The 25455-nt window shown below is 37.9% G+C and overlaps 1 protein-coding gene across 4 annotated transcripts in view; it reads right to left on the bottom strand.

Moving 5' to 3' along the window:
- The window catches only part of PALLD (palladin, cytoskeletal associated protein), a 162168-nt gene that overhangs the window by 9196 nt on the left and 127517 nt on the right, over positions 1-25455 (bottom strand). For all 4 annotated transcript variants that reach the window (XM_064510941.1, XM_064510940.1, XM_026122881.2 and 1 more), the window contains 5 exons: positions 18528-18663; positions 15256-15357; positions 12952-13173; positions 7753-7902; positions 3018-3112 (listed from right to left, as the gene is read on the bottom strand). In XM_064510941.1, coding sequence (XP_064367011.1) covers positions 3018-3112; positions 7753-7902; positions 12952-13173; positions 15256-15357; positions 18528-18663 — 705 coding nt within the window. The remainder of the gene's footprint in view (positions 1-3017; positions 3113-7752; positions 7903-12951; positions 13174-15255; positions 15358-18527; positions 18664-25455) is intronic.

Genomic DNA, 25455 nt, shown 5'->3' with positions numbered 1-25455 from the left:
ACGAGTTTATGACCAAAGCAATTTTTTCTGGTGGTATTTTCTCAAATCCTTCCTTAACTAAGTTTTCAAATTACACATTCAAAAGTAAACCTAAAATCAGAATGCTGTTCAGCCTAGGGTCAGAAATTAATAATGCATTTCATTTCAACTCTTTATAAATTTTCCTCAAAAATTGCACACTACTTTAAGCCTTTACCTTGAGAAGTGAAACTAGAGTTATTTTTATTCTAAAACATGTTGTGTTTTTAAAGAAATAAAGACATGAGTGGAGCCAACTACTTCAGATGTTTAGGAATGATGAATGGCAAGAAGCTGGAATACCCTTGGATTATTTGGGGGTTCATTAGAAGTTGTGATACGAACATCGAATTGCAAAGATAGTTTGAGCAATACTGACATCAGGTACTAAATGTGCACACGCTAGAGTGTGCACACTCTCAGTGGAGAGACTCCATGGGTTGGTACAGATAAATGCACTAGGAATTTCAGAGAGCAAGAAGCTGGGGAAGACTTTACAACTGACGATACTATAATGATCACTAATTTGGGGTAAGGGAGATTACGTTCAAATTAATCCTCTAATTTAGAGCAGGGCATATGTCTTCTTTTAAGAAGAATATTTCTTCTTTTAAATCTTTCTTAAATCTCACGCTTTTTAAAGCTAATTTGTTTGGGGCTCTGACTGCATTGCACTGCAAGACAGCTTAGGTGCCTAAGGGTTGAGTGTCATGATGGCTAAGGGATTTAGCCCCAGCTTTGTACACTTCAGACAGTTCAGAAGTCTTTTCCCTAAAGTAATATTAAGGGGGTAATATTAGCAAGCTAAGCAAAATTCAGAAAAATACACCATTAAAAATTAAATAAACACAACTATAAAGAAAATGTTTTAAAATAGCTGTAAAGTAGTGAAAATAACAAAAACAGTAAGTTCTTCTGCCAAAAGACATTCTATGAAACATTTAAAATACTTCAGGAAAAAGTCTGTCAACAGTGTAACAAATCATAAAGTTCATAAAGCTAATAATTATACTTGTAAACAAGTTTTTGCTGCTTTCAGGTAAAAAAAACTTATAGAAAAAAGCACCTTAATGCCACAGAAGTATCACTTACCAAAAGTATATGAAAAATACATATGACAAATATTCCATTGTATTGGGGAACATATTATTGTGGTATTGTTGAGAGTCTGGCTTAGAAATACATTACATGCTCAAATTTCATCAGTCTCAGGAAGAACTGGATGATGAGAATAGTGAGAAATGTTGCTAAACAGAAACAGTGCCATGCTGAAGATTAGCAGAAACAGACCTTAAGTAAGGAAACATAATTAGGATGAGACCTTCAAATCTGATAATCGTACTGGAAATGAGAATTCCCTTTGCTCTAATTTTAATTAAACTGCTATATGGAAATCTCTTATTTATAATTCATAATTCTACTGGATATCCATCCAAAACTACAATAGCTGCCTAAGGGCTTGCAGCAATTAGAAAATAAAATACCAGACATAAGCAGCCTCAGGTTTCAGTTGCATTTGGAGGTTTAAAAAACAAACCTCCCCCATTACTATCCAAGGGTTCTGCCTGTCGCAGAAAGAAGCAGATGCATTTTATCCTTCAGAAAGGTGCAGAAGTATCAGCTGCTTAGTACTCTCTTGCTTGCATTTTTCTTTCTCCCTTCCCCATTTTTCAAGATGTTTTCCCTCTTTCTCATTTCATGTGTGTACATCAACTAACTTAGTTGAAACCTGACTCTTCATGGCAGCTCTTCCCTTCGTGGACTTAACAGAGACTGTTCATTGCAAAACTGCCATTGTCATTTACCCATTATTTGCAGGTGTAAATTGCCTTATTTACTAGACAGGCTACACTGAATGGATATAGCCTTGGGGGCTGTTCTGACAATCTAGCGATAGCAGAATACTCCCCTGCACAAGTGATTTGAGCTTTGGGCCTAAAGCTGGTAGGATACCTCCACGACAGATGGCAGGAAGCACCTTCAGGACTGTGGGGGCCCCAGTTTGTTCAGGGTAGAAATAAGACTGATGAGATCTTTTAAAGACGACTTCACCTTGAACAACTTTCTAGTTATCAGACGGGGAAAAAGAACCTGGTTTTCATGCAGCAATTCTATAATACATTACCACTGCTAACTGTTACAAGGTAAGTATCTGAATTTCTTTATTGCACATTGATCATAGGTAATTTTATCTACTCTATATGTTATAATTAGGCAATATTGAGATTCTATGGCCAGTGTAGGTATTAATCAAAACACGTGCCTCGCCACCACAGAAACCTGAACTTGAGCCCTTGCACTGCCTTGAAAGCAGTTCTGTTTGGTTAACCAAAATGATTTTTTTGTGTAGTCTAAACATTTCTCCGCTGTGTTAAATAGCCTCATAAAAACTTTCTGTAATGAAAAAAGGTTTTTGAAGGGAAGAATCCCTTATATGATCCAAAAACAAACCAAAGATTCAGATGTGAATTAATCACAAACTTCACAAAAGATGAAAGTTTAATACTTTATTTCTGACTCCTAATTCCTTAGAAGAACCTGAACTGAAATCACTGAAATACTAAAATATTTCAAGTGTAAATCTAAACTTTGCGGTCTAGAGTTATTTCTACTGTTTCTTTAAATGAACACCTACTAAAAGCAGCAGAAAGTATAGACTCCCAATAGAATCCCAATTCCCAATTAGGTGAGATGTTTTAAAAAACAGTGACAACGTTTTGCCCAACAGCTTGTAGTGTAAATTGAGATAAGGAGTAACTAGTGAATGTCACAAGGCAGGGAGGACAGGGAAGACGCACAAAACAATTGAAGGTCACGTAAATTCAGAGGTTGCTTATAATTCTGAGTATGCAAAGTTTGCAGAAATTTTTAGACAGCAGAGATGAAATTTCTTCCTGTATGCCATACCACTAACTCACCTTCTTTCTTCAGATTCGTTATCTATCATAGTAATTTTGAAAAGCACATATTCAAACAAACAAACAAACGGCATAACGTACCTTCTAATATGAGGCTGACCAGGAGGTGTCCGAGGACTACGGCCTCTTTGATTTACAGCCTGAACCATGAGCCTTCCAGTGCAGCTTACTCTGCCCTGTTATGATGATGGAGAGAAGGAAAATTAAAATAATTAAAGTATGTACTATTCATACATTTTCAGCCTGATGTCTTTTTTTTTTGCCCACCTGTTACAGACCTGCAATACAATCTCATCTTTCACAAAGTCATTTAAAACCATTTGCTAAGATAGCTTCTGATATTAAATTATTTTATCAGCTTGCAATCTAACAACAGTTGTGACTGGTTATTAGATTGTATGGTTAAAATATTCCAAGGCTTACTTTACATCCTAGAAGATTTTTCTTTTAAAAAGATTACTAGGAACACCAGCAATTAAGTCCTTAATACAGTATATTGGTTTAAGTTATTGATTTGGGAGTATTTGGGAGGTTTCTGTGTTTGGCAAATGGGAAAAAAAGGCAAGACAACAAGTAGTTCAAGATAAGCCACCCTTGTATATGACAGTTGGTGAAGTTGAAGTGTAATGACAGATCTCCTGCATCCAAGGTGGATTGGTCCACTTGATCTGCTGGGCTCACAGGTCAAAAGTCCATTAATGCAAAAAAAGAACTGTTCAAGTACTTAGAGGTTCCCCTCTGAAGAGAGACCCTTGTCTGGGGGGAGGAATCCCACTTGACTGCATCACTGGGTATCAGTCCTGTCTGCTTAGGTTATTCCTGGTGAATGATAAAACTTTAGATAAAATGCTTGGACTCTTGTAGTTAGTTCTGTGTTCAGTTTTGCTTTGTATCTTATGTCAAACAATACTTTGTTTTTTTAAAGACAGACTGGACACTGCACTCACAAATGGTAATTCATTAGGGTAACAGATTGCCTGAACCCAAAGTTGCTGGGCAGGCACAGCTGATATCCGGGCACTGTAGAACTGACCATATAAAAGGTAAAGGCACCTAGTGGGTCAAACTTAAGAGGAGACAGTGACACAGTGGTGCTACAACTAACAGAAGTATTTGCAGGGAAGTATGCTAAAAATACTGGAAGCCAGTGGAGCGAGGCAGAGTTATGCAATGATGTGATGGAGACAAAAACAAGAGCCTTAGTCACCTCTGCATCAGCCAGTTGAGGTGGACAGAATGGCCCTTTCCGGGCAGTGGAAAAGGTGCGGAGCTTGCTGTAAGAAACAGCAAGAGAATGTTACCTGTGGGATAGCTTGAAAAAGCCGTATCTGTGAGGTGCTATCCAAAAAAAAAAAAAAAAAAAAAAAAAAAAAAGACTTCTACACATTCTGGAGTTAGCACAAAGGAAGTAAAAATGAAGGCGATGCCTGGTTTAATATTGGATTAGCAACTCTGTATGCTAAAATCACAGCACAAAGCATATTTTATATTTAAACAAACATTATGCTAGATACAACTATAAAAGCTGTATCTATAATGTATTAAAAGTTTATATACGTTTATATAAATATAACAATGTAATAATTTCAATCTCGTCTTTAAAATATTATTTTTGAGAACTTTTAGATAAATATATATATATTTATTTAGATAAATATATATAAATATATACATCCCCCCCTCCCTAGCAGTGTGGCAAGCATCTGCATTAGCTTTGCAGTGTATGTGAGCTCCACGCTCACTTCTGTCAGCATGAATAACAAAAGTGACAAATATGACACAGTAATTTGGGGAGGGGAGGGGGGGGGATGCCAGTAGCTGCTAACAACTGGCCAAAGCCCAAACAATTTCACACAGGTCACTAAGCAGGTGCCAAATGGTAATGACACTCTTGTTACTGCTGGACTGTTGGAAATGAAGTCTTCGCATCCCATTTTTATTCCCATGACCCAGTTAGTCCACGAGAAAAATACTTGTATTACAATAAGCCATTGCTCACGACCTGGAGCAATTTCTTAAGCAAAAACTTTTTTGTGATATAAGACCATTAAAAACATCTGGAACAAATACAGTTCTATTTCAGGCACCACTGCATATTAACCTTTTGCTGGCAGGTGATGAATTAACTCATTTTGGGTTAATTTCTGTGTATCTCAATACATTAAGGCATCATAAATGGGAAGATGAAGGACTATAAAGAATTTGGAGAGGGAAGAACAAGCAGAAGGCCAAAGATTTGGAAAAGGGAAGGAAGTGGTGAGCAGCAAGTGATGCATGAGAACATGGCCTAGAACATAAGGAAATACAGACCTAGGACTGGGGGTGCATCTTGCAAAGGAAGGGGAAAATGAGATGAAAGAAGGCAAAAATACAGCCTTAAGCCCATAGTTACACCTACTGGAATGAGATCAGTTAAGGGATGTAACCCTTCACTAAAGGGCTGAAACATGCATGATTTTGTGGTATTCCTGCTCTGGGGTCAGTTTGCTCTGGATTAAGTTACATGGCAAATTTTACTGCTTTCAGAACCTAAATTCCAGACTGCTGCACTTTATATTGTAGGCCCTGGTGCAGCAGTTGTTACCACAGCTGATTTCCAAGGTGTGTTAGTAAGTCAGTCATTTTGCTTACGGGAATTCTGTAGTATTAGTCCAGCTCATCAGAGGCATAAACAGGCAGAGCTTTAATGAACTGGATCCTTTGCTTTAGTAAACTAAATCCATTTCTACCAACTAAGTATATGCCTTTCTGTGTTTTACTTTGGTGGTCCTAATGGCCCTGACCAAAACTCAGCCACAGTCTAGCAAATTTCTGCCAGTCTCTCAGAAACCTGATGGGAGCTCCCTTAGATTCATATATTTTGCTTTTCCTAAGGAAAGACTGCCAAATTTGCCTAACTTCATGATAGCTTGAGATGTAGACAACTTTCCATTAGAATTTAGGAAACTAAGCCAACATTATTTCCACTCAGGATGACTTAAAAGAATTGGAATCCAAATCTTTTAGTGCGAAAGGCTAGTACATTAACTCCTAGCTGTTCTTTGCCTCCACTATACTGCTGAACACATTAGTGAAAGCAAGTGAATGCTAGGCGATATAATTATGTTTACTTGGAAATTACACTGTGAAGACAGACTCTAATGGGCTTGGTGAAACAGATGTTTCGTTTAGAGGATCCAGTGGACGATACTTCTGGTTCTTCTCAAAGAAGAAAAAGCACAGGCACAGAATTTTATTATTTCACAAAACTGCTTTTTCAATCCCCAAACTAGGAACAATATAGAAACTTTTCACTTTAGTACGCTAAAAAATCCACCAAGAAACTGGTGTCAGCAATGGACACAGCTGATAATCTAGTTAACTGGTGTGTCATCAAAGAAGCTTTACTCAGAATAAAAAATGTTAAAAGTAGACCATAAATATGCTTATAAAAATTGTTCAGGGACAGATTTCAATGCCCAAACTCAAAGGCGGTTTATCCATCAAGTTCTCCAAGACTTGAGCATCAAGCACTAACAGCACATAGGGGAACTGCACATGCACTAACACAACACTAACAGGAAGATGAACAGGATCTGTTTCCTACCTTGAGCAAGTATATAACTATTTATCAATTCTAAACTTGCTGTGACTTTGTACAATTTAAACGGTTGCAAGTATTGTAACACAATGCTCTTCTATGTGTAGAAGTTCCCAGCTTGAAAAATTACCTAGGCCTTTTGCTATTTCTCTAACGTACTATTCAGTGTATGTGGAAATAACGTTTAACTACCTAGATATAAACACTGCAATTTGTGGTATCAGGGGTCTCAGTTAAAAGTGGTATTGTGTGTCATGCATATGTGTGTATACTGTCACATACTTCACAAAGACGCTGCAACATGAGCAGGATTGACAGTTAAAAGAGTAATGCAAAAATGGAAGCGTCATGTTAAGTAACCTAGCAACATGCACAACAGAGCACAACACTCCTGTTTAGGTTAAACTGTCTCAGTGATAGAGTTTGTTATTATACAGTGTAATCCTGCTTGCAGCTCTGGTCTTGGCAAGAACTTTAGTGCTACAGAAGAGAATAATTCATTACATCCCTAAGTTATGTTACTGCCTTGCTTTCTCATGTGCAAATCATTTCCCTCAATTTGCTGTGCTGTAGGAAAAGTGGATTGAAAAAGTTACTTCAGTAGGATGCTTGAATTGTGACTTTAGTTATGTTCGATGCACTAGTGGGTTTCTTTTGTATTCCACAGCTCTCATATGGGGTCTGTGAAGAACAAATGCTATTAGAAAACCAGTAACACTGTGTGCTTCAGAAAAACATTGCTTAAGGCTTTGGGATCAACATAGCAGACCTTCCTCACTACATATTAAATGCTAGAATTTTTTTTGCCTTGCAGAATTGCAATCACTGGCCTCAGTCAGTGAGCAGTGTCAACAGAAGAATAACGGAAGAGCTTAGCTGAGCTGAGTTACTTTTGCTGGTAACCTTGATTTTTTTCCCTTGTATAACACATATGCTATCCATGCTCAGTTAAGACACTGAGATGATATCAGCTGAAACAAAAGGAGAAACAGTGATTAAAAAAATACCCCTCCCCTCTGAAACCCCAAACCTTAGGAAAAAAATTGCTGTTGACTTGCTAATCTCTTGGAGATAGAGTGGTCCCACCCTATTAATGCATGATGAAAACAGAATTCTAACTTACATAGTTTATGGTGACTTCATCATTTAATTAAATGATGCAAACGTAAGATGAGATCGTTTTCTGAAGATTTATGTTCAGAAGCATGTTTGCTCTGGAGCCAAACCTTCATTTACCTGTGGGTTGGCTGCCATAATAGTGTAATTCCCATCGTCATCCAGGGTGGAGGCTGTAGTATGCAGCGAGCAAGTTCCGTCAGGTTCTCTTTGAATTTGGTAGTGATCACTTCTTTTCGAAATTTGCTTCCCATCTTTAAACCAATAAATCTGTAGCAAAAAACAAAGCACGGCTGATTAAGAGGTGGGTGATTATTGCCATCATTTCTCAATTAAGGACGCTAACAAATCTCAACTGCTGAAAACCTCTCTGGTAAGCATTAAAAGGAAACCAGTTTGATCGACTAGTTAAAGAAGTGTAGAACTACACTCCATGACCCAGTTTCAATAAAGACATGTTACAGAATAGCAATCTTTCAAAGAGAAAGACTGCAGGCAAACATTTACATAAGACATAGACATAGGTATAAGGGCTGTACCAATCCCAAAGACAGAACAGCCCCGGAACGTTTTAAGAACTCTAAATAAATGTCATTACAAAGAAGAGTTCCCGATCAGATAAAATTACCAATTTTAAAATTTTAGTTCACTTATATCTGAAAAGGTTGGACACGGCACTTAAGAATGCTACTGCTGTCTTTTCAGAAAATGAAAGCATAAAACAAGGTGATTATAGGAATAATTAGTCCCATGATTACTAAAATAGAAGTCATGATCTCATTGCTGAAACACCAGCTTTGTTACATATCCATTACACTGACTGGACTAGCCCAAACGAGCCAGAAAGGGATTCAGCCACTCTCACTGGAGATGAATAAGTTCAGTACACAAATGGGCCAACTCAGTGGAAGTACAAGATTTAAACCAGCAGTGTCACCCAGAAGTGATGGACATCTATAGAAATGGACAGCTTCATAGAGTAATAGGAAATACTTCAATGTAAGTCGGTGTATAGATACCCTTTAATAACTGCAGGCCAACAATACTATAGTTCCAAGTGGTACAGAACAGTTAAATTATCTATCAAACAGAGGTCTTTTCCATTACTTTCAATACATAATTTTATTCTCTGGCCGACCCAAGATCTAGTTTTGATGAGCCAAAAAAATGATGTATGCAGAATAATATCTTACAGTAATTTATAAATTACACAAAAAGCATGTATGTGTTTTTAATGCCTCCTACTTGAGGGGAAAAAAAGCTTCAACTATTTTGAACAAGGCTTGTTTTTTTTTTTGCTGTATTTTGAAAATAAAGATAAAACTCCAAACTGAATCCCATTGAAAACAAGGGAAAAACATATGACATATGCATGAAAACACGTATAGGAATGTACCCGGATGGAAAGGAGGGACAGATATCGATACCAAATTGGGCTTGGGTTGGATTAACCCAGAGTTTTGAGAGGCAGACTTGTGTTCAGCTTGAACCGCTGGCAACTCTTCCGACCCTGCCACACAGGCCTTTTTTTCCAATCAAGTAATTTCTCTAATGTGACAGGAATAGGAAAATGCAAACACAAAGCATTTCTGACTCATTGCTACTGCCAAAGAGATGAGGGAGAAGAACAGGTCCCCATATGACCGAACGAAGGAAATATTAGCACAACAGAAGATGATAGATCTCTCTTACCATATGGCAAAGGAAATTGTATTTGTTCTGGTCACAGGATTACTGGGACCCTTAGCATGAGGAAAGCAAATGCATTTTCATCAGTGTAATTCTTCAAGTGAAAACTTACATCTTTTAGTGAGAAAAAGGTGCTTGTTTTCCAGTAGAAATGAAATGAAAAAACAAAGAAGAATTCCTGATAGAATTAAATATTCCAGGTTCTTCATACTTGCCAACATTTCAAAGCTCTAGATTCATTCGCTTGGGGGAAAAATTAAGGATATACTTCAAAATTTCACTAAAACACAATGGATTGGAGGATGGCATGTTTTGGAGGGAATGAGTGGAAACGTCCCTTAAAAATTAATTACCATGTATGCTTTTTATATTAACAAGCATTATGTGCAACTAGAAATGATTTCATTTCCTAAATAGCTGGTTATACTTGTTTCCCATTTTGTCTGTCAGCAGTCTTGCAGAGACTCTGTGGTGCTAACAAAAGATTTGGTAATGTCTTCCCATCTGCTGACAGAGCACTTACTAGAGATGCACAAGATATTTGATCACTTACATACACATGCTAATGGATGTTGGTAACAACATAGCTGCAAAAATGAGTTTTAACTTGCATGCTTTACATGTTTCATAATGTTGCTTGAAATCTACTGCATTAAGTAGTAATTATTTAAGAATAAGGCACTTATCAGAAATATCAGGAGAGATGATGGGAATTATTAAATGGAAATCTATGCAAATATTAAGTGAACCAGATATCCAAATGTCATGCATAGGTTGTTCAATACTCATTTCCACTAAGTTTAAAAGCATTGGCATCAATGGTTTTTATTTATGCGTAGTAAATACTTAATATTATCTTTATCTGAAGCGGAGTTAATAAGTAAAACACTACCACTACTGGATAGAGTGGCCATTGTCCTAAAGTATTTTCTTTCTAGGATACCTTTTAATAAATGTACTATGTAAGCACTGAACACTGCAGCTGGATTGCCTTTATTTGTACCAGATTTTCAGAAACCAATCTGCAATGACTAGAAATACAATGGAATACACAGTACGAAAGGGTTTTTGATCTTGGGCAGCACAGTCATTTTTAATCACTATGAATTATATTCAGCCATGTCAGGAGAGAGCAGTACAAGCTCTGTGGAACACTGAAGTCTCATTTAACCTTTTTTATAGCATTATCCTAATTTTAAAGAGAAATATCGCTTAAAAAGAAATAATCCACAATCCCTTTCATATCAACAAAAATTCTCATTTTAATGAGAAAATAGTTTTACATATGCTGAAGGCTACAACAAAAGTAGATTCAGATTTAAAGAGTCATATTTATGAAGACAGAATTTGCACATCGGTATTCAATTTACATGGCATGTTCAGGGGAAAAAATAATCAAGCCAATAACTCTGCTTAGAAAAATCCCTTGTAATGAATGCCAGATTTTAGAAACACTGCAGTCCTTCCCAAAGCCGTTCCTTGGCAGAGCTGACAGAACACTTAGAAGGGAGGAGCTTTAAGTTAGTAAATTATTTCCAGCTTTTCATTTGCCAAAGTAAAGAATTTATTCGGGGCAACACTTCCAGCTTCAAGAAATGGCAGCAGAAAGGCTGCCTTCAACCACGGAGCATTTCAAAATTGCCATGCTGGCATTCTCTGAGGAAGACACAGCCTTTGACACTTGCACAGTCCAGCTAACAAGTAGCTATCCAAGGGGACAAAAAATTGGTTCCATCCCAAGCAATCTAAGAAATCTCACAAAGCATCTGCAAGTGAATGGAATAAAGGGTCACAGTCCCAGGTGCAAGAGCAAATCACTTCCTAATGTGCACACTTTGACACAGAATCTGCACTTATTCACATCAGACACACCTTTATAATGCAGTGTTTTAGGGGAAGTACTAACAATATGGCTGTGCAATCACTAATGCCAAAACAAGGAGAGTGAGGGAAAAAAGAAGTGACATCCTCTTTCATCTGTCTTAAATCAGATTAAGTTGACTGTGAAACTACACCTTAATTGAAAACTGTGAAAATCAGGGAATGGCTACAGTTGACTAAGGCTGACTCATAACAGGTCATTCAGCATCTTACTCATAAGCCTCAGGCAAACAGAACACCTCTCCATCACACTGCACCTCCAACACCAATGAACTGATTTGCCTTCCACCCTTATTCAGCATAACTCTTTTATAGTATCAAACTCAAAAGTAATGCTGGTCATCAAAGGCTTGGTTTCAGCCCAGCTGGGCCAGTCTTCTCAGTGTGCATCTACACTAGCTTCAGTTTGAAGCAGGAGTGTGTTTTCGGAATGAGTGTGCTGATCATCCCGACTTACTTTGCAGTGGTTCACATTGTGGAGCGGTCCCGAAGCACAGGAACTGGATTCCTTTCAGATGAAACTAAGCCAGAACATGTGCTCCAAGAACACATCTAATGTGCTGCATCTGTTTCAGTCTATGGGACCAGATTAGAGCTAGCCCAAAGTTAAAACCTCCTGAAATGTGTACATGGATGGATATTTCATTCTACGTATCTGCTCCTCTTGGTCTGCACCACTTGCTAACGCAAACATTGCCGTAATTGCCCGTTATTCTTCCTCTGCTACCTGACAAAGTACATTTTTCCTTTTTCCAGTTTGTGTAATGCCATACAGCTATAGCACTGGACATGTCAAATCATTTGCTTTTATCTCTGTTCAAAATCCTAAATACATGTAGAACTTACACTAGGTAAGAGACTTGGACACAGCTGTGGCACTTGCTGCTGTGAAGATGGACAGCTTATCTAAGAGGTCACTCTAAGAGCTGCAGCGACCTCACTGGAAGATGCTGGCTTTGGCGAGAAAGTGTAAGAAGCTGCTGCTGTTTGTCAGCTGCAATATGAGTCAGTTTATCGCTGAGCGATTTTTGATATGATTAAGCATGACCTACTGAAGAAAGGTATTGTTCCAGACTACTGGTATCACATCAACTGGTACTTTTACATAGGCTGAAATGAAGCCCAGTCCTCTCTCAGAAGTTCATCATCATAAACCTCAGCATCATGTCCATCTTGCTACTAGGATATATGGGAGCTGATTGTATTTTAATTTGCCTTCCTCTGTCAACAAAATTTAGCCTTCTTGGGGTGTGTAGATATAAACTGTGTAATGCTGCAGAACGCAGAGATCCCACACTGGCTTCTGAACCAGATGCAACGTATTTTTGCATTAGCATAGTGCTGTGCCTGATCACCCATGGTAACCTGACAAGGCTGCTTCTGGGACCATTGTGCCAGCTCACATGGGGATTTAGAGCATTGCACTGCATTCTGTCGTACAGATTTACTGTGAAGGTAGCTCTAAAAATGACAAAAATATTACTTCTAGGGAAAGTAACTGAGATAAAGTCTCAGGAAGGAGTATGCTAGAGATGAAGCCTCATAGTCAGATTTTTGGCTGGTATAAATTATATAATTCCTATGATGTCAAAAGAGATTTGACAATTTATACCAACTAGGGATCTTTATTGTCAAGAGGGAACATCTGCTATTCCTGTAATACACAGTCCACTGTCCAGGGGCTCGCTGTAAGCTACCAATGTGGCACTCTTTAGAGTGCTTCTAGAAATGTTTACCCTCTTTCCTTACCTTTGACTTTGGATTTCCTGCCACTTTGCATGTAAATGTGACTGGCATTCCCTCAAAGATTTTGTAATGCTTCAGCTTTATCTCAAAATACGGTGACACGCTGTTATCAATAGGATCATCTCCATGTTGCACCTCATCATCCGATTCCTCCACAGGAGACCTCTCCAGCCTGTATTCAATTTCACTGATCAATCTTTGCTCAAAGCTGGAGACTTTATACTCCTGTCAAACAAGAAAGGTACATATTAGTGTCCAAGCTCAACGCATATTGCTTAGCAAGATGCGTTTCTGACAATTTTTTTTATTCCACTGGTCTTTGACAATCCATTAAGGTTTTACATATAAAAGGAAACTGTATCTTGTTGAAAAACACTATAATCTATGCCTCCAAATAACTTCCCTATGAAACATCTAAGACATCTGGTATGAGGCAAAAACTGTATTTCATGTTGTCTTAAGGTCTAATTTATAAGGGGAAGGAAAGGCACTGGTTGCTTTCTTTCCATTTTTTAAAAAAGCCTGTAAGAATAAAAGTATTCTGAAGCAGTTCATAAAGAGGAAAGACATACACTAATATTTCCTTGAGGGTACACACAGATTTAGGGCAGGTGTTACTTCCAGATGGCCAAAAGACCATATGGTTCACATCTGCAATTTGCACAGAACTGTACTGGAGGCTGCACCCAAAGGCTACAATGATTTTATTTACAGTTGCTCGTAACAATGAGAAAATGGCACCACTGGCAAACTATGATACTTGCCTCCCTTCACTCCTGTTACCATATTCCCCTTTGTTTGGCCAAAAGTATCAATTTCTTCCTTAGAAAAACAGTTTGTCATGAGTACGTTCAAGATTTAGAAAGAAGAGTAGACTGTTTCATCCAGTGTAAAACACTACTACGCATTTAGATTTGCTGGACACTGGGAAGTGTTACTGTGGCATGCACAGTATTTCTTTTCTTGAACTGTTCACTCCATCTGCTTTACAGTAAGAATGTCCTGGCTTGAATCTCAGTACTAGCAAGGTAATGCCAGAATATAAGAAAGCTCAGAAGCAAGGCGGGGGGACACCTTTATTAGCCAGTGCTCTCAGTCAACAGAAATTTAGGCACTATTTCAAATGACATTCAATGATTGTCTCTGACCCTTGTTTTATTTAAGATAAATGCACATCTCACATGAAGCCCCCCTTCCATATACCCCATCCTCTATCTTCGACTTTGGTCTAGGAATGACATGTAGCCTTTCTATAGGCTGGTTACAGAACTAGTCATAACCCTCAATAAAGGAAAAAAATAGGAGAAGAGAGAAATACCTTTGTAAACTTCAGATATTTTTTATTTCTTTGTTCCCTGAAAGTTTAAAGTTTATGCAGTTCCCTGCATAAAAGCAAATCATGAAGTACACACAGTAAGTATACAAGAGCAGCTGATTTGGATGCAAGACAGTTAGTATCAATATATGTTAACACTACTGCAGAAAGATACTGGAGCATGTCATTATTGCACTCAAACAATTAGGCATATAGACAGAGCTTAACACCATAGAGGGAGTGCATCTCCTCAGTCGTTAAAATCTAGGAGACCTCTTCTTATTAACCAAGAGCAGTAGCAGGGAAAGAGCAAAGATAACAGTTAAAAAAAAATCAATGGACAAGAAAAATAAGAAAGAGAAAGGTGAAAACATTAACCTTTTGAATATCCACAGGACTCATTACAGAAGCATCAATAGAGCGAGCTTCCTGTAAGGGCAGAAAAAAAGATCAAGAGGCAGAAAGAAGACCAAGAAGAATCCATGACAATTTCTCACGGCTTTTACCAAGAGAACATACTGCATGTGGTAACATAAGCAAACGGATGCGGCACAGCTCTGCAGAGCAGCTCTGGCATCTCAACAGACAACAGGGAACCTGGCCTTTCAAGCAGACTTGCTGCTGTGTTTTTTGGTCTGCATCCAAAAAGTGCAGATTACACACATAAAGACAAGATGGTTTCAAGATAGTAGATGTATTTTTGTCTTGAGAGACTTAAAGGTCAGGATAGAATAGGATAAATGGAAGAGCTTAAAGTGGAAAGCAGACATATGAGAACTCTCAACCTTATTCAGTATGGAAAAACTGAGCAATAAGCATGCGATTCTCCAGTTTACTTCACTGATATATAACATACAACTTCTGTAATCAAAACCATCCTATCTTGTGCAATTTACTGTCTTATGTAGGTCTTTAAGGAAATGACTGCCTGTGAGAAAAAAAAATTGAAAGAAAATTTTATTTTCCTATGAACATGCAGAGTTATGCAGCACCTGTATAGCTGGCTCCTCTTCCGGTTCTTGTATATTGAAGACAGTTGCAGCACTGTCTGCTCCCAGCAATCGGCGAGCCATTTTTTCCTCATACGTCAACCTCTGAACAAAGAATTAAAAAAACAGGGAGAAGGAAAAAGAAGAAAGAAAACTTACTGTTTCTTATTAAGAACTATAAGGCAGTTAGAGAGTAAGTAATGCTTCAACAAGGAAATCTGAAAATTATTCAGCTTAATAACAGAATTTGCTTCTGTACCACAGTTTCTGTATTGTTCATTCTATGTTTTTAACTGTAAAAAGCACTTAAACAGAAAATGGGATTTTTGTATCATAATAATCCCTCTGTTTTCTCTCCACTACATGAATTCATTCATCTATTTGTGACATCAAATTAATTTTGACAGAAAGCAAACACATTTTCTAAACAGGATGGCAATTTCTAAAGAGAAATAAGCAGGAAAGGGTGATACAATTATTCATCAATAAAGAAGTAATTTCATGCAAATATTCTTTCTAGGCAAGAACAATACAAAAACAGGACTGAAAGTGTAAGGCATGTGTGGCACAAGACTTTTGTGCAATTTTAAAAATGTCACCCAGACCTTGGCAGTATTAATTTCATTCCCTAAAATAAAACATTTAGCTTTTACCTGAGGAGGTTCAAAGCATATGCACCTTCAAAAATCATCACAAAAGGAGGAAATTATAAATCAACTCCTTTTGAATATTCCAAAAAATACTGTTTTTTTTTCTTTGCTATATGTTAACAATCATATTCTACCCAATCCAATTGTCACCTATCCTCTCTCCCCAGAGAGAATCTGGAGGACTTTAAAATGGATACTTATAAGCTAGCTATTGTGTTTTGGGCACCCACAAAACCTTTTTATAAAAAGTAGAAACAGACCTTAAAGCAAGTTTTTCTTTGAAAGTAGCAGAAATTTATTTTAAAATAATGTTCGTAAAAGAGAGTGGCAAAATGTTTCAAACTGAAAATCTCTACTGCAGTTTGTAATGCATTTTTTTTGCATTACCAGTGGCTCTTCTGGCTTAAGCAACCCTTGCTCTGACTCTGCCATTTGTTTCCATCCTCATGCCAGGAACTTGGGCAGGAATGAGCAATAGAAACTGCTTAAATCAGCATGGCCATTGAAAAAGTGCATGTCAAATCACCCCAAATCTTACTCCTAGTCATTCTGCTCGATTTCTACATTAGAACCACAGGGCAGCAAACTCTGCCAAAAATGCCACGGAGATATTACCCTACTTGATTATTTTGTCAAAAATATAATGACAGTTTTTTATAAAAATATTTCATTTTAGATTTTTAATTCCTATTTCTTTTTATTCTTTTGCAAATTAAGGACACTGCTTAAGACAAGGTGGCAGCTTACACTTAGAAGGTAAAGAAAGTTTTTTTTTTTTAAAAAAAGACCTTTGTGAGTGTACAATACAATTATTCCATTATTTTTCTTTCTACATTCAATAACACATTTCATGCACCTAAATGCACTTACAAACTTTCTTACAAACCAATATTGCAAAAATCTGTCAGTGAATAGATGGCAAATTCACTGCATGGTTAAATGTCTCCATTAAACAGAAAAAAAAACAACAAAAGAAGAATGGAAATTTTAAAATTTTAGATGTGTCTAATGCTTCCACTTAAAAAAAAATCATTTTAATTAACTTTAAAAAGATATGACATTATAGCTAAAGCAGCAGGCTAAGACTTATGCAGACTGGGTACTAGCGTTGGCTTGGTTACAAACACCTAAACAAATCATGAACTTTTCTTCACTTTAATTTCTTCTGTGATCACTCCAAGCGCCCACAGCCACAATTACACAAACAGGATCACCCAGGACAGGAATCTGCAAGGCAAAAGCCTCCAGGCAAGCACACAAGCATAATTAGCTTGGTTCAAGCTACCACATCATCTGATCACAGCTTGCTTTCCCCGGGACACGTGGGCTTTCTCAGGGCATTTCACTCATACGTCCAGGCCAAACATCTCGCGCACTTTCCAAAATAGGCATCGACAGCCACGTTCAGCACACCTCCCGTGAAAAGCCTGGACTCACACACTGCGAGGGTGATTCTGCTCAACTGCTAAAGTGAACTGCCAGACTCTGCAGTCAATGCTGAAGTTAAGCACCGCAGCACTAGTCACTCTCTCAACACTTTCCTTACTTCACGCCATTCACCTTGCTGCGAACCAGCATCTGGCAGCTCTGGAGTAGCAAATCTGAATCAACAGGCTCGAACGTAAACACCGCAGTCCACGTCTCAGACACACTAACAAACTTCTGAATATGGTCCTGAGAAACCTCAAGCACACTAACTTTCAGTGACACAAAGGTATCCCAAGTCATTCAGATGCTTCTGAAAACCTTTCATAGACGAAACATGGATGACAGCCTACATTTTTTTAAATTACGTTCCTCTTAAAAGAGATTCCTGCTTCAAAGACATTTAAATCAATCCTTTAATAACTGTAATGGAGTCCTAGGAGAGCTGCTTCTTATCTACTCTCAGCAGGAAGAATTTGGTATTTTATCTTTTCCGCATATCTCAAAATGCACAAAAATTAACGGAGAACTTTGCAGCTGTGCATTTCAAGTGTTTATCATACTTGCCCATTTTATCTTATTTCTTGTCTCTTCAAGTAGATTGCTAACTCTTGATAAAGTGTTTAAATTAGTAGCTTTAAGTTGGTTTTTATCCCCATGGTCAAAAATGTCCCACAGTCACAGGATTTAATGATGCCTGGTTCCTAATGGATTTGTTTCTCATGATGAACTACGTTGTCTCCCTACGATGTCCACTTACCACCTATCTTTTCCAACTTGATGTCCACTTTGTTTGGTCTGACAGCTGGGCAGAACATCCAATGAGCCCAGACTGACCAAGAGCTACATGCATGCTGATGGAGCAGCTACCTGGTGGTGATGAACAGTCAAGAGCAAACGGCCTCAGAGGCTAAACAAGCCCATGAGGTACATACTGTGCAGGGTTGTTGCAGGAACTCATTTTTGAGACCTCCAGTGCTTTGTTAATTCCAAGTTAAGTTGCCCAACATGAGGGGAACTGCTAGGCCAAAATGTATAGTATGATTACTTTAGGAAATGCAGCTTTGGAAAAAGCAATTAAAATAGTAAGCATATAAAACATAAAAAATACTATACGCACAATTATTTTATATGCAGGATATCTGAAAAGCTACCCTTGATGCCCACTCCCCTTCCCCAGGGCATTTTATGTTTGTATACCGGTTGCCCATTGTTCAAAAGGTCTTCCTTGAAACGAAGCTTTCTTTCCAGGTCCTGAATTACAGCATCTTTTGACCCTTGAATCTCTTCATCTGATGCTATCCTAGCAGTTCTGCCTGTTTTCTTGGGAAATCCCCTGCAAAACAGTACAAGAAAGTTCATGAGCTTTCCTGAAATCACTGGTATTTCAGACTTACTGGATGAAGTCCTGCCATTAGTGAAGAAAATTACATTTTGCCTTTGGAGGGCAGGCATCTCACTTACTATACTGCCCTGTATAACCCACATTATGATTTATTCAAGAATTAGTTGAAATAGGGCTCAAGATGGCATAGCAGCAGCTGTAAATAACACACACTCAGAAAGAAAACTGATGAGCAATGACAATAAAGCAAAGTGACAGGAAGCATGAAAGAGAAAGCATGACTAGATAAGCAGGAATGGAAAGTAAACTAGATTTCTATGCAGTACCAGAAGGATAAAGATCATAAACAAGTATGACAGGGCAGTTAATTATTAATTCCCTATATTATTTAATAACCAATCCTTGTAACAGCTTTTGAACACACAATGCATAACTTAATGTTTACTCTTCATATCTTTGTGAATACATACTGGAAGGCAACATGTAAATGTTATTTCTGAAAGAACAGCCATTCAGAGACTAGGTTACACTGGCAAAAGATAAAATCATTCCTGCAAAGCAGTTTTCAGCAGCAGGATTTCATAGCAGAATGACAACCAGTTAGCAGTTAGCATTTGCAGGGCTAAGCTGTTCCTCACACCAGTCTGGAAGATGTAACTGCAATCTCAGGATGTGTCTGTCACTCCTGCTTTTTGGAAGGGCATAGCATTTTTTTTTCTTCCTCCAGTTTGCACTAATATTAAATGCTTTTCAGTAATGTTCTGATGATTCTATTGCTGGAAATGCCCAATGATGGTGTTTTCTAATGAAGATGAGATGTACAATTCAAGTTGTGAAGAAATAAACATGGCTATCATTTTTGTAAACCTGCAGCACACCATATTTCTCCAGTGAAGTCACGCGATATCATTTAAAACACTGATACTAGCTCCGTATTAGTTAGGTTGGCTTTTTTTTTCCTCCAAACTTTATGGTTTAATTACGGCTCAGCCCATTACCTGGGAATGACTTCTGCAAAATATGGAATCGGGTAAATTGCCAAACTCCTCTCACATATCAGAATGTTTATAATTAGAACCCAAACCCATCTGTTACTTTAAATTAAAATCTTTCCTTTGCTTTGATATGCTAGGATAGGAACCACATGATCTTTCCTTCTGGAAGGAACACTTCAAATTCTTTCAAATTTAGGATTTCACAGATGACAGAGATGGAAAAAAATGAGACTGGTAATAATGGGCAATCTTCCTTCCCACACACAACTTAACAATTTAATTACCAGCACACAAAAATTTAAACCAGAATTATATGGAGTTAATAAATATTCTTGGATACTGTTTGGTATTATGTTTCCATAACATGGGTAGATTAACCTTGTTCTTCAGAAAGTGTCTTTGATGGTAATTTTTAGCAGTAGTTAAAATGAAACAATACACATACACTGTCAAAAGCCAAAAAGCAATTAAGTGAATAGATGGAGGAGACAATAATTGGAAACAATTCTATCTAAATGCCTAAAACATTTCATATTCTGTTACTGAAAGTAACTTTAAAATGGGAGGAGGATGAAGTATGTGTAAAAAGAATTGTATTTCACATCAAACTGCAGCAGAAGTAGAACAGACAAATGTCACTGCCTAATGTCTGTCTGTCTGTCTAATGTTCTCCAGAGAACTGGAGAACAACATCCCTCCCCCTAGAAATATTCAGCAGTTAGCTGGAGCTCTTGTCAGTCACCAAGCAGAATAATTTTCTCAGCATTCGGCTGGGGATGTTCTGAGTCACGAGTAAAAACTCTTCCTGATGCTGCTTTGGGGAAGGAGTCAGGAAAACTATCCCACCTGCATGAAGGCAGGGGGATACCGAGAGCAAGGGGGAAAGCCTCTTTCAGGAAGAGACGCTGCAAAACCTTGAGACGTTTTCAGACAGTAAATGTAAAGGAAGATATGAAAGGAAAATGTGCCAGAAGAAGGTGGGAAGAGGCAAGGTTCCTCAGCAAGGCTTGACTGAGTGCTGGAAGGCTAACGGAAAGGTGACATCTGTAGCTTTCCTTGTCTTTCTCCACAGTCTTTCCTTTACCTCCCAGCTTCATACCCCACCCAGCCCAGCACCATCACGGATCTCAGTTTTGCCACTCTTAGGATAAGGACAAAATAAAAAAAATGTGGCCAACCTGGAGGCCAGATTTTGGCTTCACTTTGAAGAAGTCCTGTGCCAACTCTTGAGGGAGACTTGCATCCTGCCTTGAAAATTCCAAGCGATACACTAAGAAATACAGTGTTCATTTCACGTTCTACAGATTTCATACTCAAATGATTAAAACGATAACAGCATTAGCAGAAAAAGGCCAGCTTATGCCTGGCACTTAATAGGTTATAACGGTAACATTTACAATATACTCAGGAAAGTCACAACACTGCATGAAGAGAGGGTGACAGGCTAAGTACTCTGGAGTTGATTTTAAGGAACAAGTAACAGCATTCTCTGAAGCATTAGCAATTATCTCTGAAAAACAGAAAGCCCCTAAGCAAACACCTATTTTTAAAAAGGGAAGGAGTATCGAAGGAATTATACATCAATCAGTCCCATGTCCATACTATGCACAAGAAAACACTACTATAGTCCATTTCAAAACAATGTAGGATAATACAGCAATGAAAACTGAATCACATCAAACCTCACTAATTTCTCTCTCTGACAGGCTGACTGGCATGGAGACAGGCAAAAAGTAGTAGCATTTCAGTCTACAGCTTCTGAGTAAGCCCTCTGTGGCTCCAGTAGTTCCGCAGCAAATTAAGGAAACAGTCTGGCTGAAATTTCTATTATATGGCTGCATAACTGTCTGGAAAAGCTATTCCAAGAGTAATGATGAGGTTTTCTCTGTCAAACTGGAGGAATACAGACCAATGAGGTCTTTCAAATGTCTATACTAAGTTCAATACTTAGTATTCCAACATTAACAACTGGAATAGTGAAATAAAAAGTGCATTTCACAAATTGGCTTATGACAATGAACTTGCAGAGGTTGCAACTCATTTTCAGCTAACAACTGTCATTTACAATAATCTTCACAATTGGTCTAGAGGCGGTCTAACACTGATTAAGAAATTCAGGAAAGAAGTTCAAAGCATGACAGGAATATGAATGTAAAAGTAGCACTAAGATACTAAGCATCTCAGAAGAAAAGATTCTGTGAGCCTGAAACTTTGGACAACAATGCAATAGTTCTGAAAGCAAGAGAAATATAATTCTGGAACACATTAGCCTAAGGCATGAAAGTTCATTATTTTGCTCTAATTCTTGCTGCTGGAGACTGAGTCCAGTTCTACCACTGTACTTTACAAAAAATACAGCAAATGGGAGTCTGGAAAGCAAGAAAAGTGTAAGATGGTTTTAAAGCATAACTTCTGTGAGGTTGGGAAAATCTTGTTTATTTAGCCTGGAAAAGAGAAGACTGGGGATAGGAGGTAAATCAAACTTGTAAGACATCAGAAAACAGCTGACATTCAATGATTCCCCCTGTCCATTGAGGACAATAAGCAGACAACTTAATTTGAAGACAGACAGACTTCAATTAGACAAAAACAATGTTGAACTCTCCTCCTTTCTCCTTCTCTCCACCCACCAGCAATGACAGATGATAGCTTAAACACTGGAACAAGTTATGCAGGGAAGCTAAGGAATTTTTATTTAAGAACAGGCTAGGCAGATTTTTCAGCAATGGCCTGGGGACCTCTGATAGTTTTTAACATGAGAGGCAGACTCCCTAACACCCTTTCCACATCTTTGCTTGTAAGCAGGTACGGGAATGTCCTCCAAAACCCAGTCAAGGCAACTTGCCTGAAAAATTAATTCGATTTTCCTTACTTACATTACAAATACATATTTAAGCAAGGAAGCAGTCAGTTTAGAAATATAACTATAAAAACAAACATCTGCCAAAATTCCCTCAAATGCCTTTAGAAAACCTCTCTCTGTCTCAGGACTATTTTATACCGGGGGAGGACGGAAGGAAAGGAAAAGGTAGATGAGTGAATGTAATTCTTCCTGCAGATGCTCTATTTCCATCCCTCTTTAAAATCACTTTCTTTCTCTACATATATGCATATATGTGAACATGTAAACATATATACATACAGACACATACCCCTCAACAAGATAGCTGCTCAGACATACATTCTCGAGATGAATTTCAAAATGGCTACAAAGCAATGAGGACAAATAGGAGGTCACCAGTGAATCTATCCTCCAAGGCACAGCACCATTAGAGAGAGACTTTTCAGAGGTCAAGACAGACCAGTAGCAAACTTTCTTCAGTTGCTTTTGCAAATATTTTTCACTATTCTAACGTGACTTATCTGGATGCATCAAGTTCTTAGGATTTCTTTCTCACTTGGTTGTTCATGTGCTTTCTTTTCATCTTTTCTCGGGGATAATACCAACCAAATTTTCTGCCAATCCATTTGTGTATTTGCATGCTCATTCTTTGCCTGATGCAATTTTCAGGGTATATTGGGAGTGCTCAAGCCAGCAGAATACAGTTGAAAAAGGCACATTTAAAGACATTGGTACCAGTAGCCTTAGGCACACAACAACTACCACCAATGTGCAAAGAAATTCTCAGTCTTTGAGAGAATCAGACTGAAATTCATACTGATTTTTAAATCACCTCTGAAATGTGCATCACTTAAGTCACTGGGTGGCTGAATATAGATGTAGATATAAGCATGTAAGTCTGAATTCTTTGGGACAGAAATGGCGTAAGAGAGTTGCCAAAAATCAGGCATCTGAATTCACACACAAATTTCTGACAGGAGAAAATTCTGCAACCTTGGTTTGGCTCTCCTTCATTTGGAATATTTTCTCTAACATTTGTTTAGAAAGCAAGCCAAGCCAGCAGTACTTTTCATGTTTTAATTACACGGAGTGCTTACTGGATGAGACTCCCTTTCTTTTCCTATGTACCTTTTACAGTGTAAACAAGGGCAACAGGCTGGCTGCCGTTATCCTTCCAAGAACAAATTCCTGTTTGCAGCCAGTATGGCTCGGTTTCACAGAAATCCAAATCAATTCTCTGGTACTGAGGTAATGAACAGTAACTTGATTCTTCTTTCAGAACTAAAGCCTTCCAAAAATACAATTAACTCCTGTCCATTTAACACATTTTCACTTACTGTAATAACAAAATTACTGTAAGTACTCTAACAGGTCACAAGCTTTGGAGCTGCAGCTGCATATCAAAATTAAGTTTTAGCCTGATCTTGCCATATACACTATGGAGACTAAGATTCAGCTCTGTTCAATCCACTTAAGGGAATGCCTGAGGCAGAATCCTGACTAAGGATGATTTCAACAAAATGAAACAAAGGTAACAAAGTTCAACCGTTTCTACCACCCAAGAAAAAGGTATGAAACTGTGGTTAGAAAAAAAAAATCCTCAGCATTGGATAGTATCAAGACTGACATGAATAATAAGTATTTCTGAGCATGTTTGATCTTTCTTAATGATTAGACAACAAAGAGAACAATTCACCTTCAAACTGCATGCCTACCACCAAAAATTTATTTTTCTAAGGCTTATCTTTAGAAATATATTTTTACTTCTTAAAATGAGAACTATTGTCTTTACATTCTCCTTTTCAGCTCCTCCCCCTGGCTGCTTCATGCTGCACTGGTTACCATAGATACATAAGTGTAATTTGCTATTTAAAGGATGTCCAAATATTTTGATATCAATTGAAAAAGTACTATGTATTTTGAAACTGGTAATTTTATCTGACTTTCTGTTTCCAACACTTTGCTAAAACTGAAGACATGAAGAATACTGACTGCTCCTGAATGTAAAGAAGGCTGGCACGGTCCTCACAGTCCTGAGCTCTTGAGAAGAGATGGACAACTGCCAGAAGCATGTTAAGAAAAACCTATGTGGGACGGGGAAAAGGTAATATATCAAAAAATATTAACATTTGTTCAAGTTACTGAAATGCTGCTGAGTAAGATCTCCACTGCCATCAGCCACTGTACCTGGCCATTCACACACAGCTCTGGGGCATCTTTATCTGCATGAAATAAGACAGTTGTAATACTAAATTCTCAGAAGGAAAAAATCTGCAGGACCCCAGCCATGTTGATAAGCCAAAAAAGCTATAAAGCAATGGTACAAATCTTACTGAAATAAATGATCAACAGAAAGGTATATGAACTAGTTTTTAGTTGAGTTCACTTGTCATCTTACAAGATTCTAAGCATCTGCAACAATCATTCAGAAAAAGAAATGGATCAAAAACATCTGGAAAATAAAGCCTTCCAGACGCAGTGACTGTCAAGATACAGTGGGTCAGTTATTTTGGCTACTGTCTGCATGCCTCCCCTTCATGCTGAATTCTTGATCACTGCTTACTCTTAAGCAACTTTATTTTAATAAATTAGATCCAGGGCATAATCTGGATTTCAAAATTGAAATGGAACAACCATGCATTCATCATATTTCAAAAAAGCTGATATGGATAAGTATTTTACGATAACAACTTGCATGTACATGTTAAAAATGTGTCATATTGTGCAAAAACAAAAAAACAAAACCCCTAGTATGAGTGGTTTCTTAGCACAGTCAACAAGAAGAGATCTGATATACTAGATAAACCACACAGATGTTGGCCAAATAGCCACAATTAGGATCCAAGTCATGGGGAGAGGAGGAGAGATAACATACTAAAGCAAGGAACTTTAAACAAAAATGGTCTAATGGACAGGGGCAATAGATTAAGAGGTCTCTGGAACATA

The sequence above is a fragment of the Dromaius novaehollandiae genome, chromosome 4, assembly GCF_036370855.1.
Source record: "Dromaius novaehollandiae isolate bDroNov1 chromosome 4, bDroNov1.hap1, whole genome shotgun sequence".
Taxonomy (NCBI): domain Eukaryota; kingdom Metazoa; phylum Chordata; class Aves; order Casuariiformes; family Dromaiidae; genus Dromaius; species Dromaius novaehollandiae.
The sequence above is the reverse complement of the archived record's forward strand: the minus strand, read 5'-3'. Positions and strand labels throughout refer to the sequence as shown.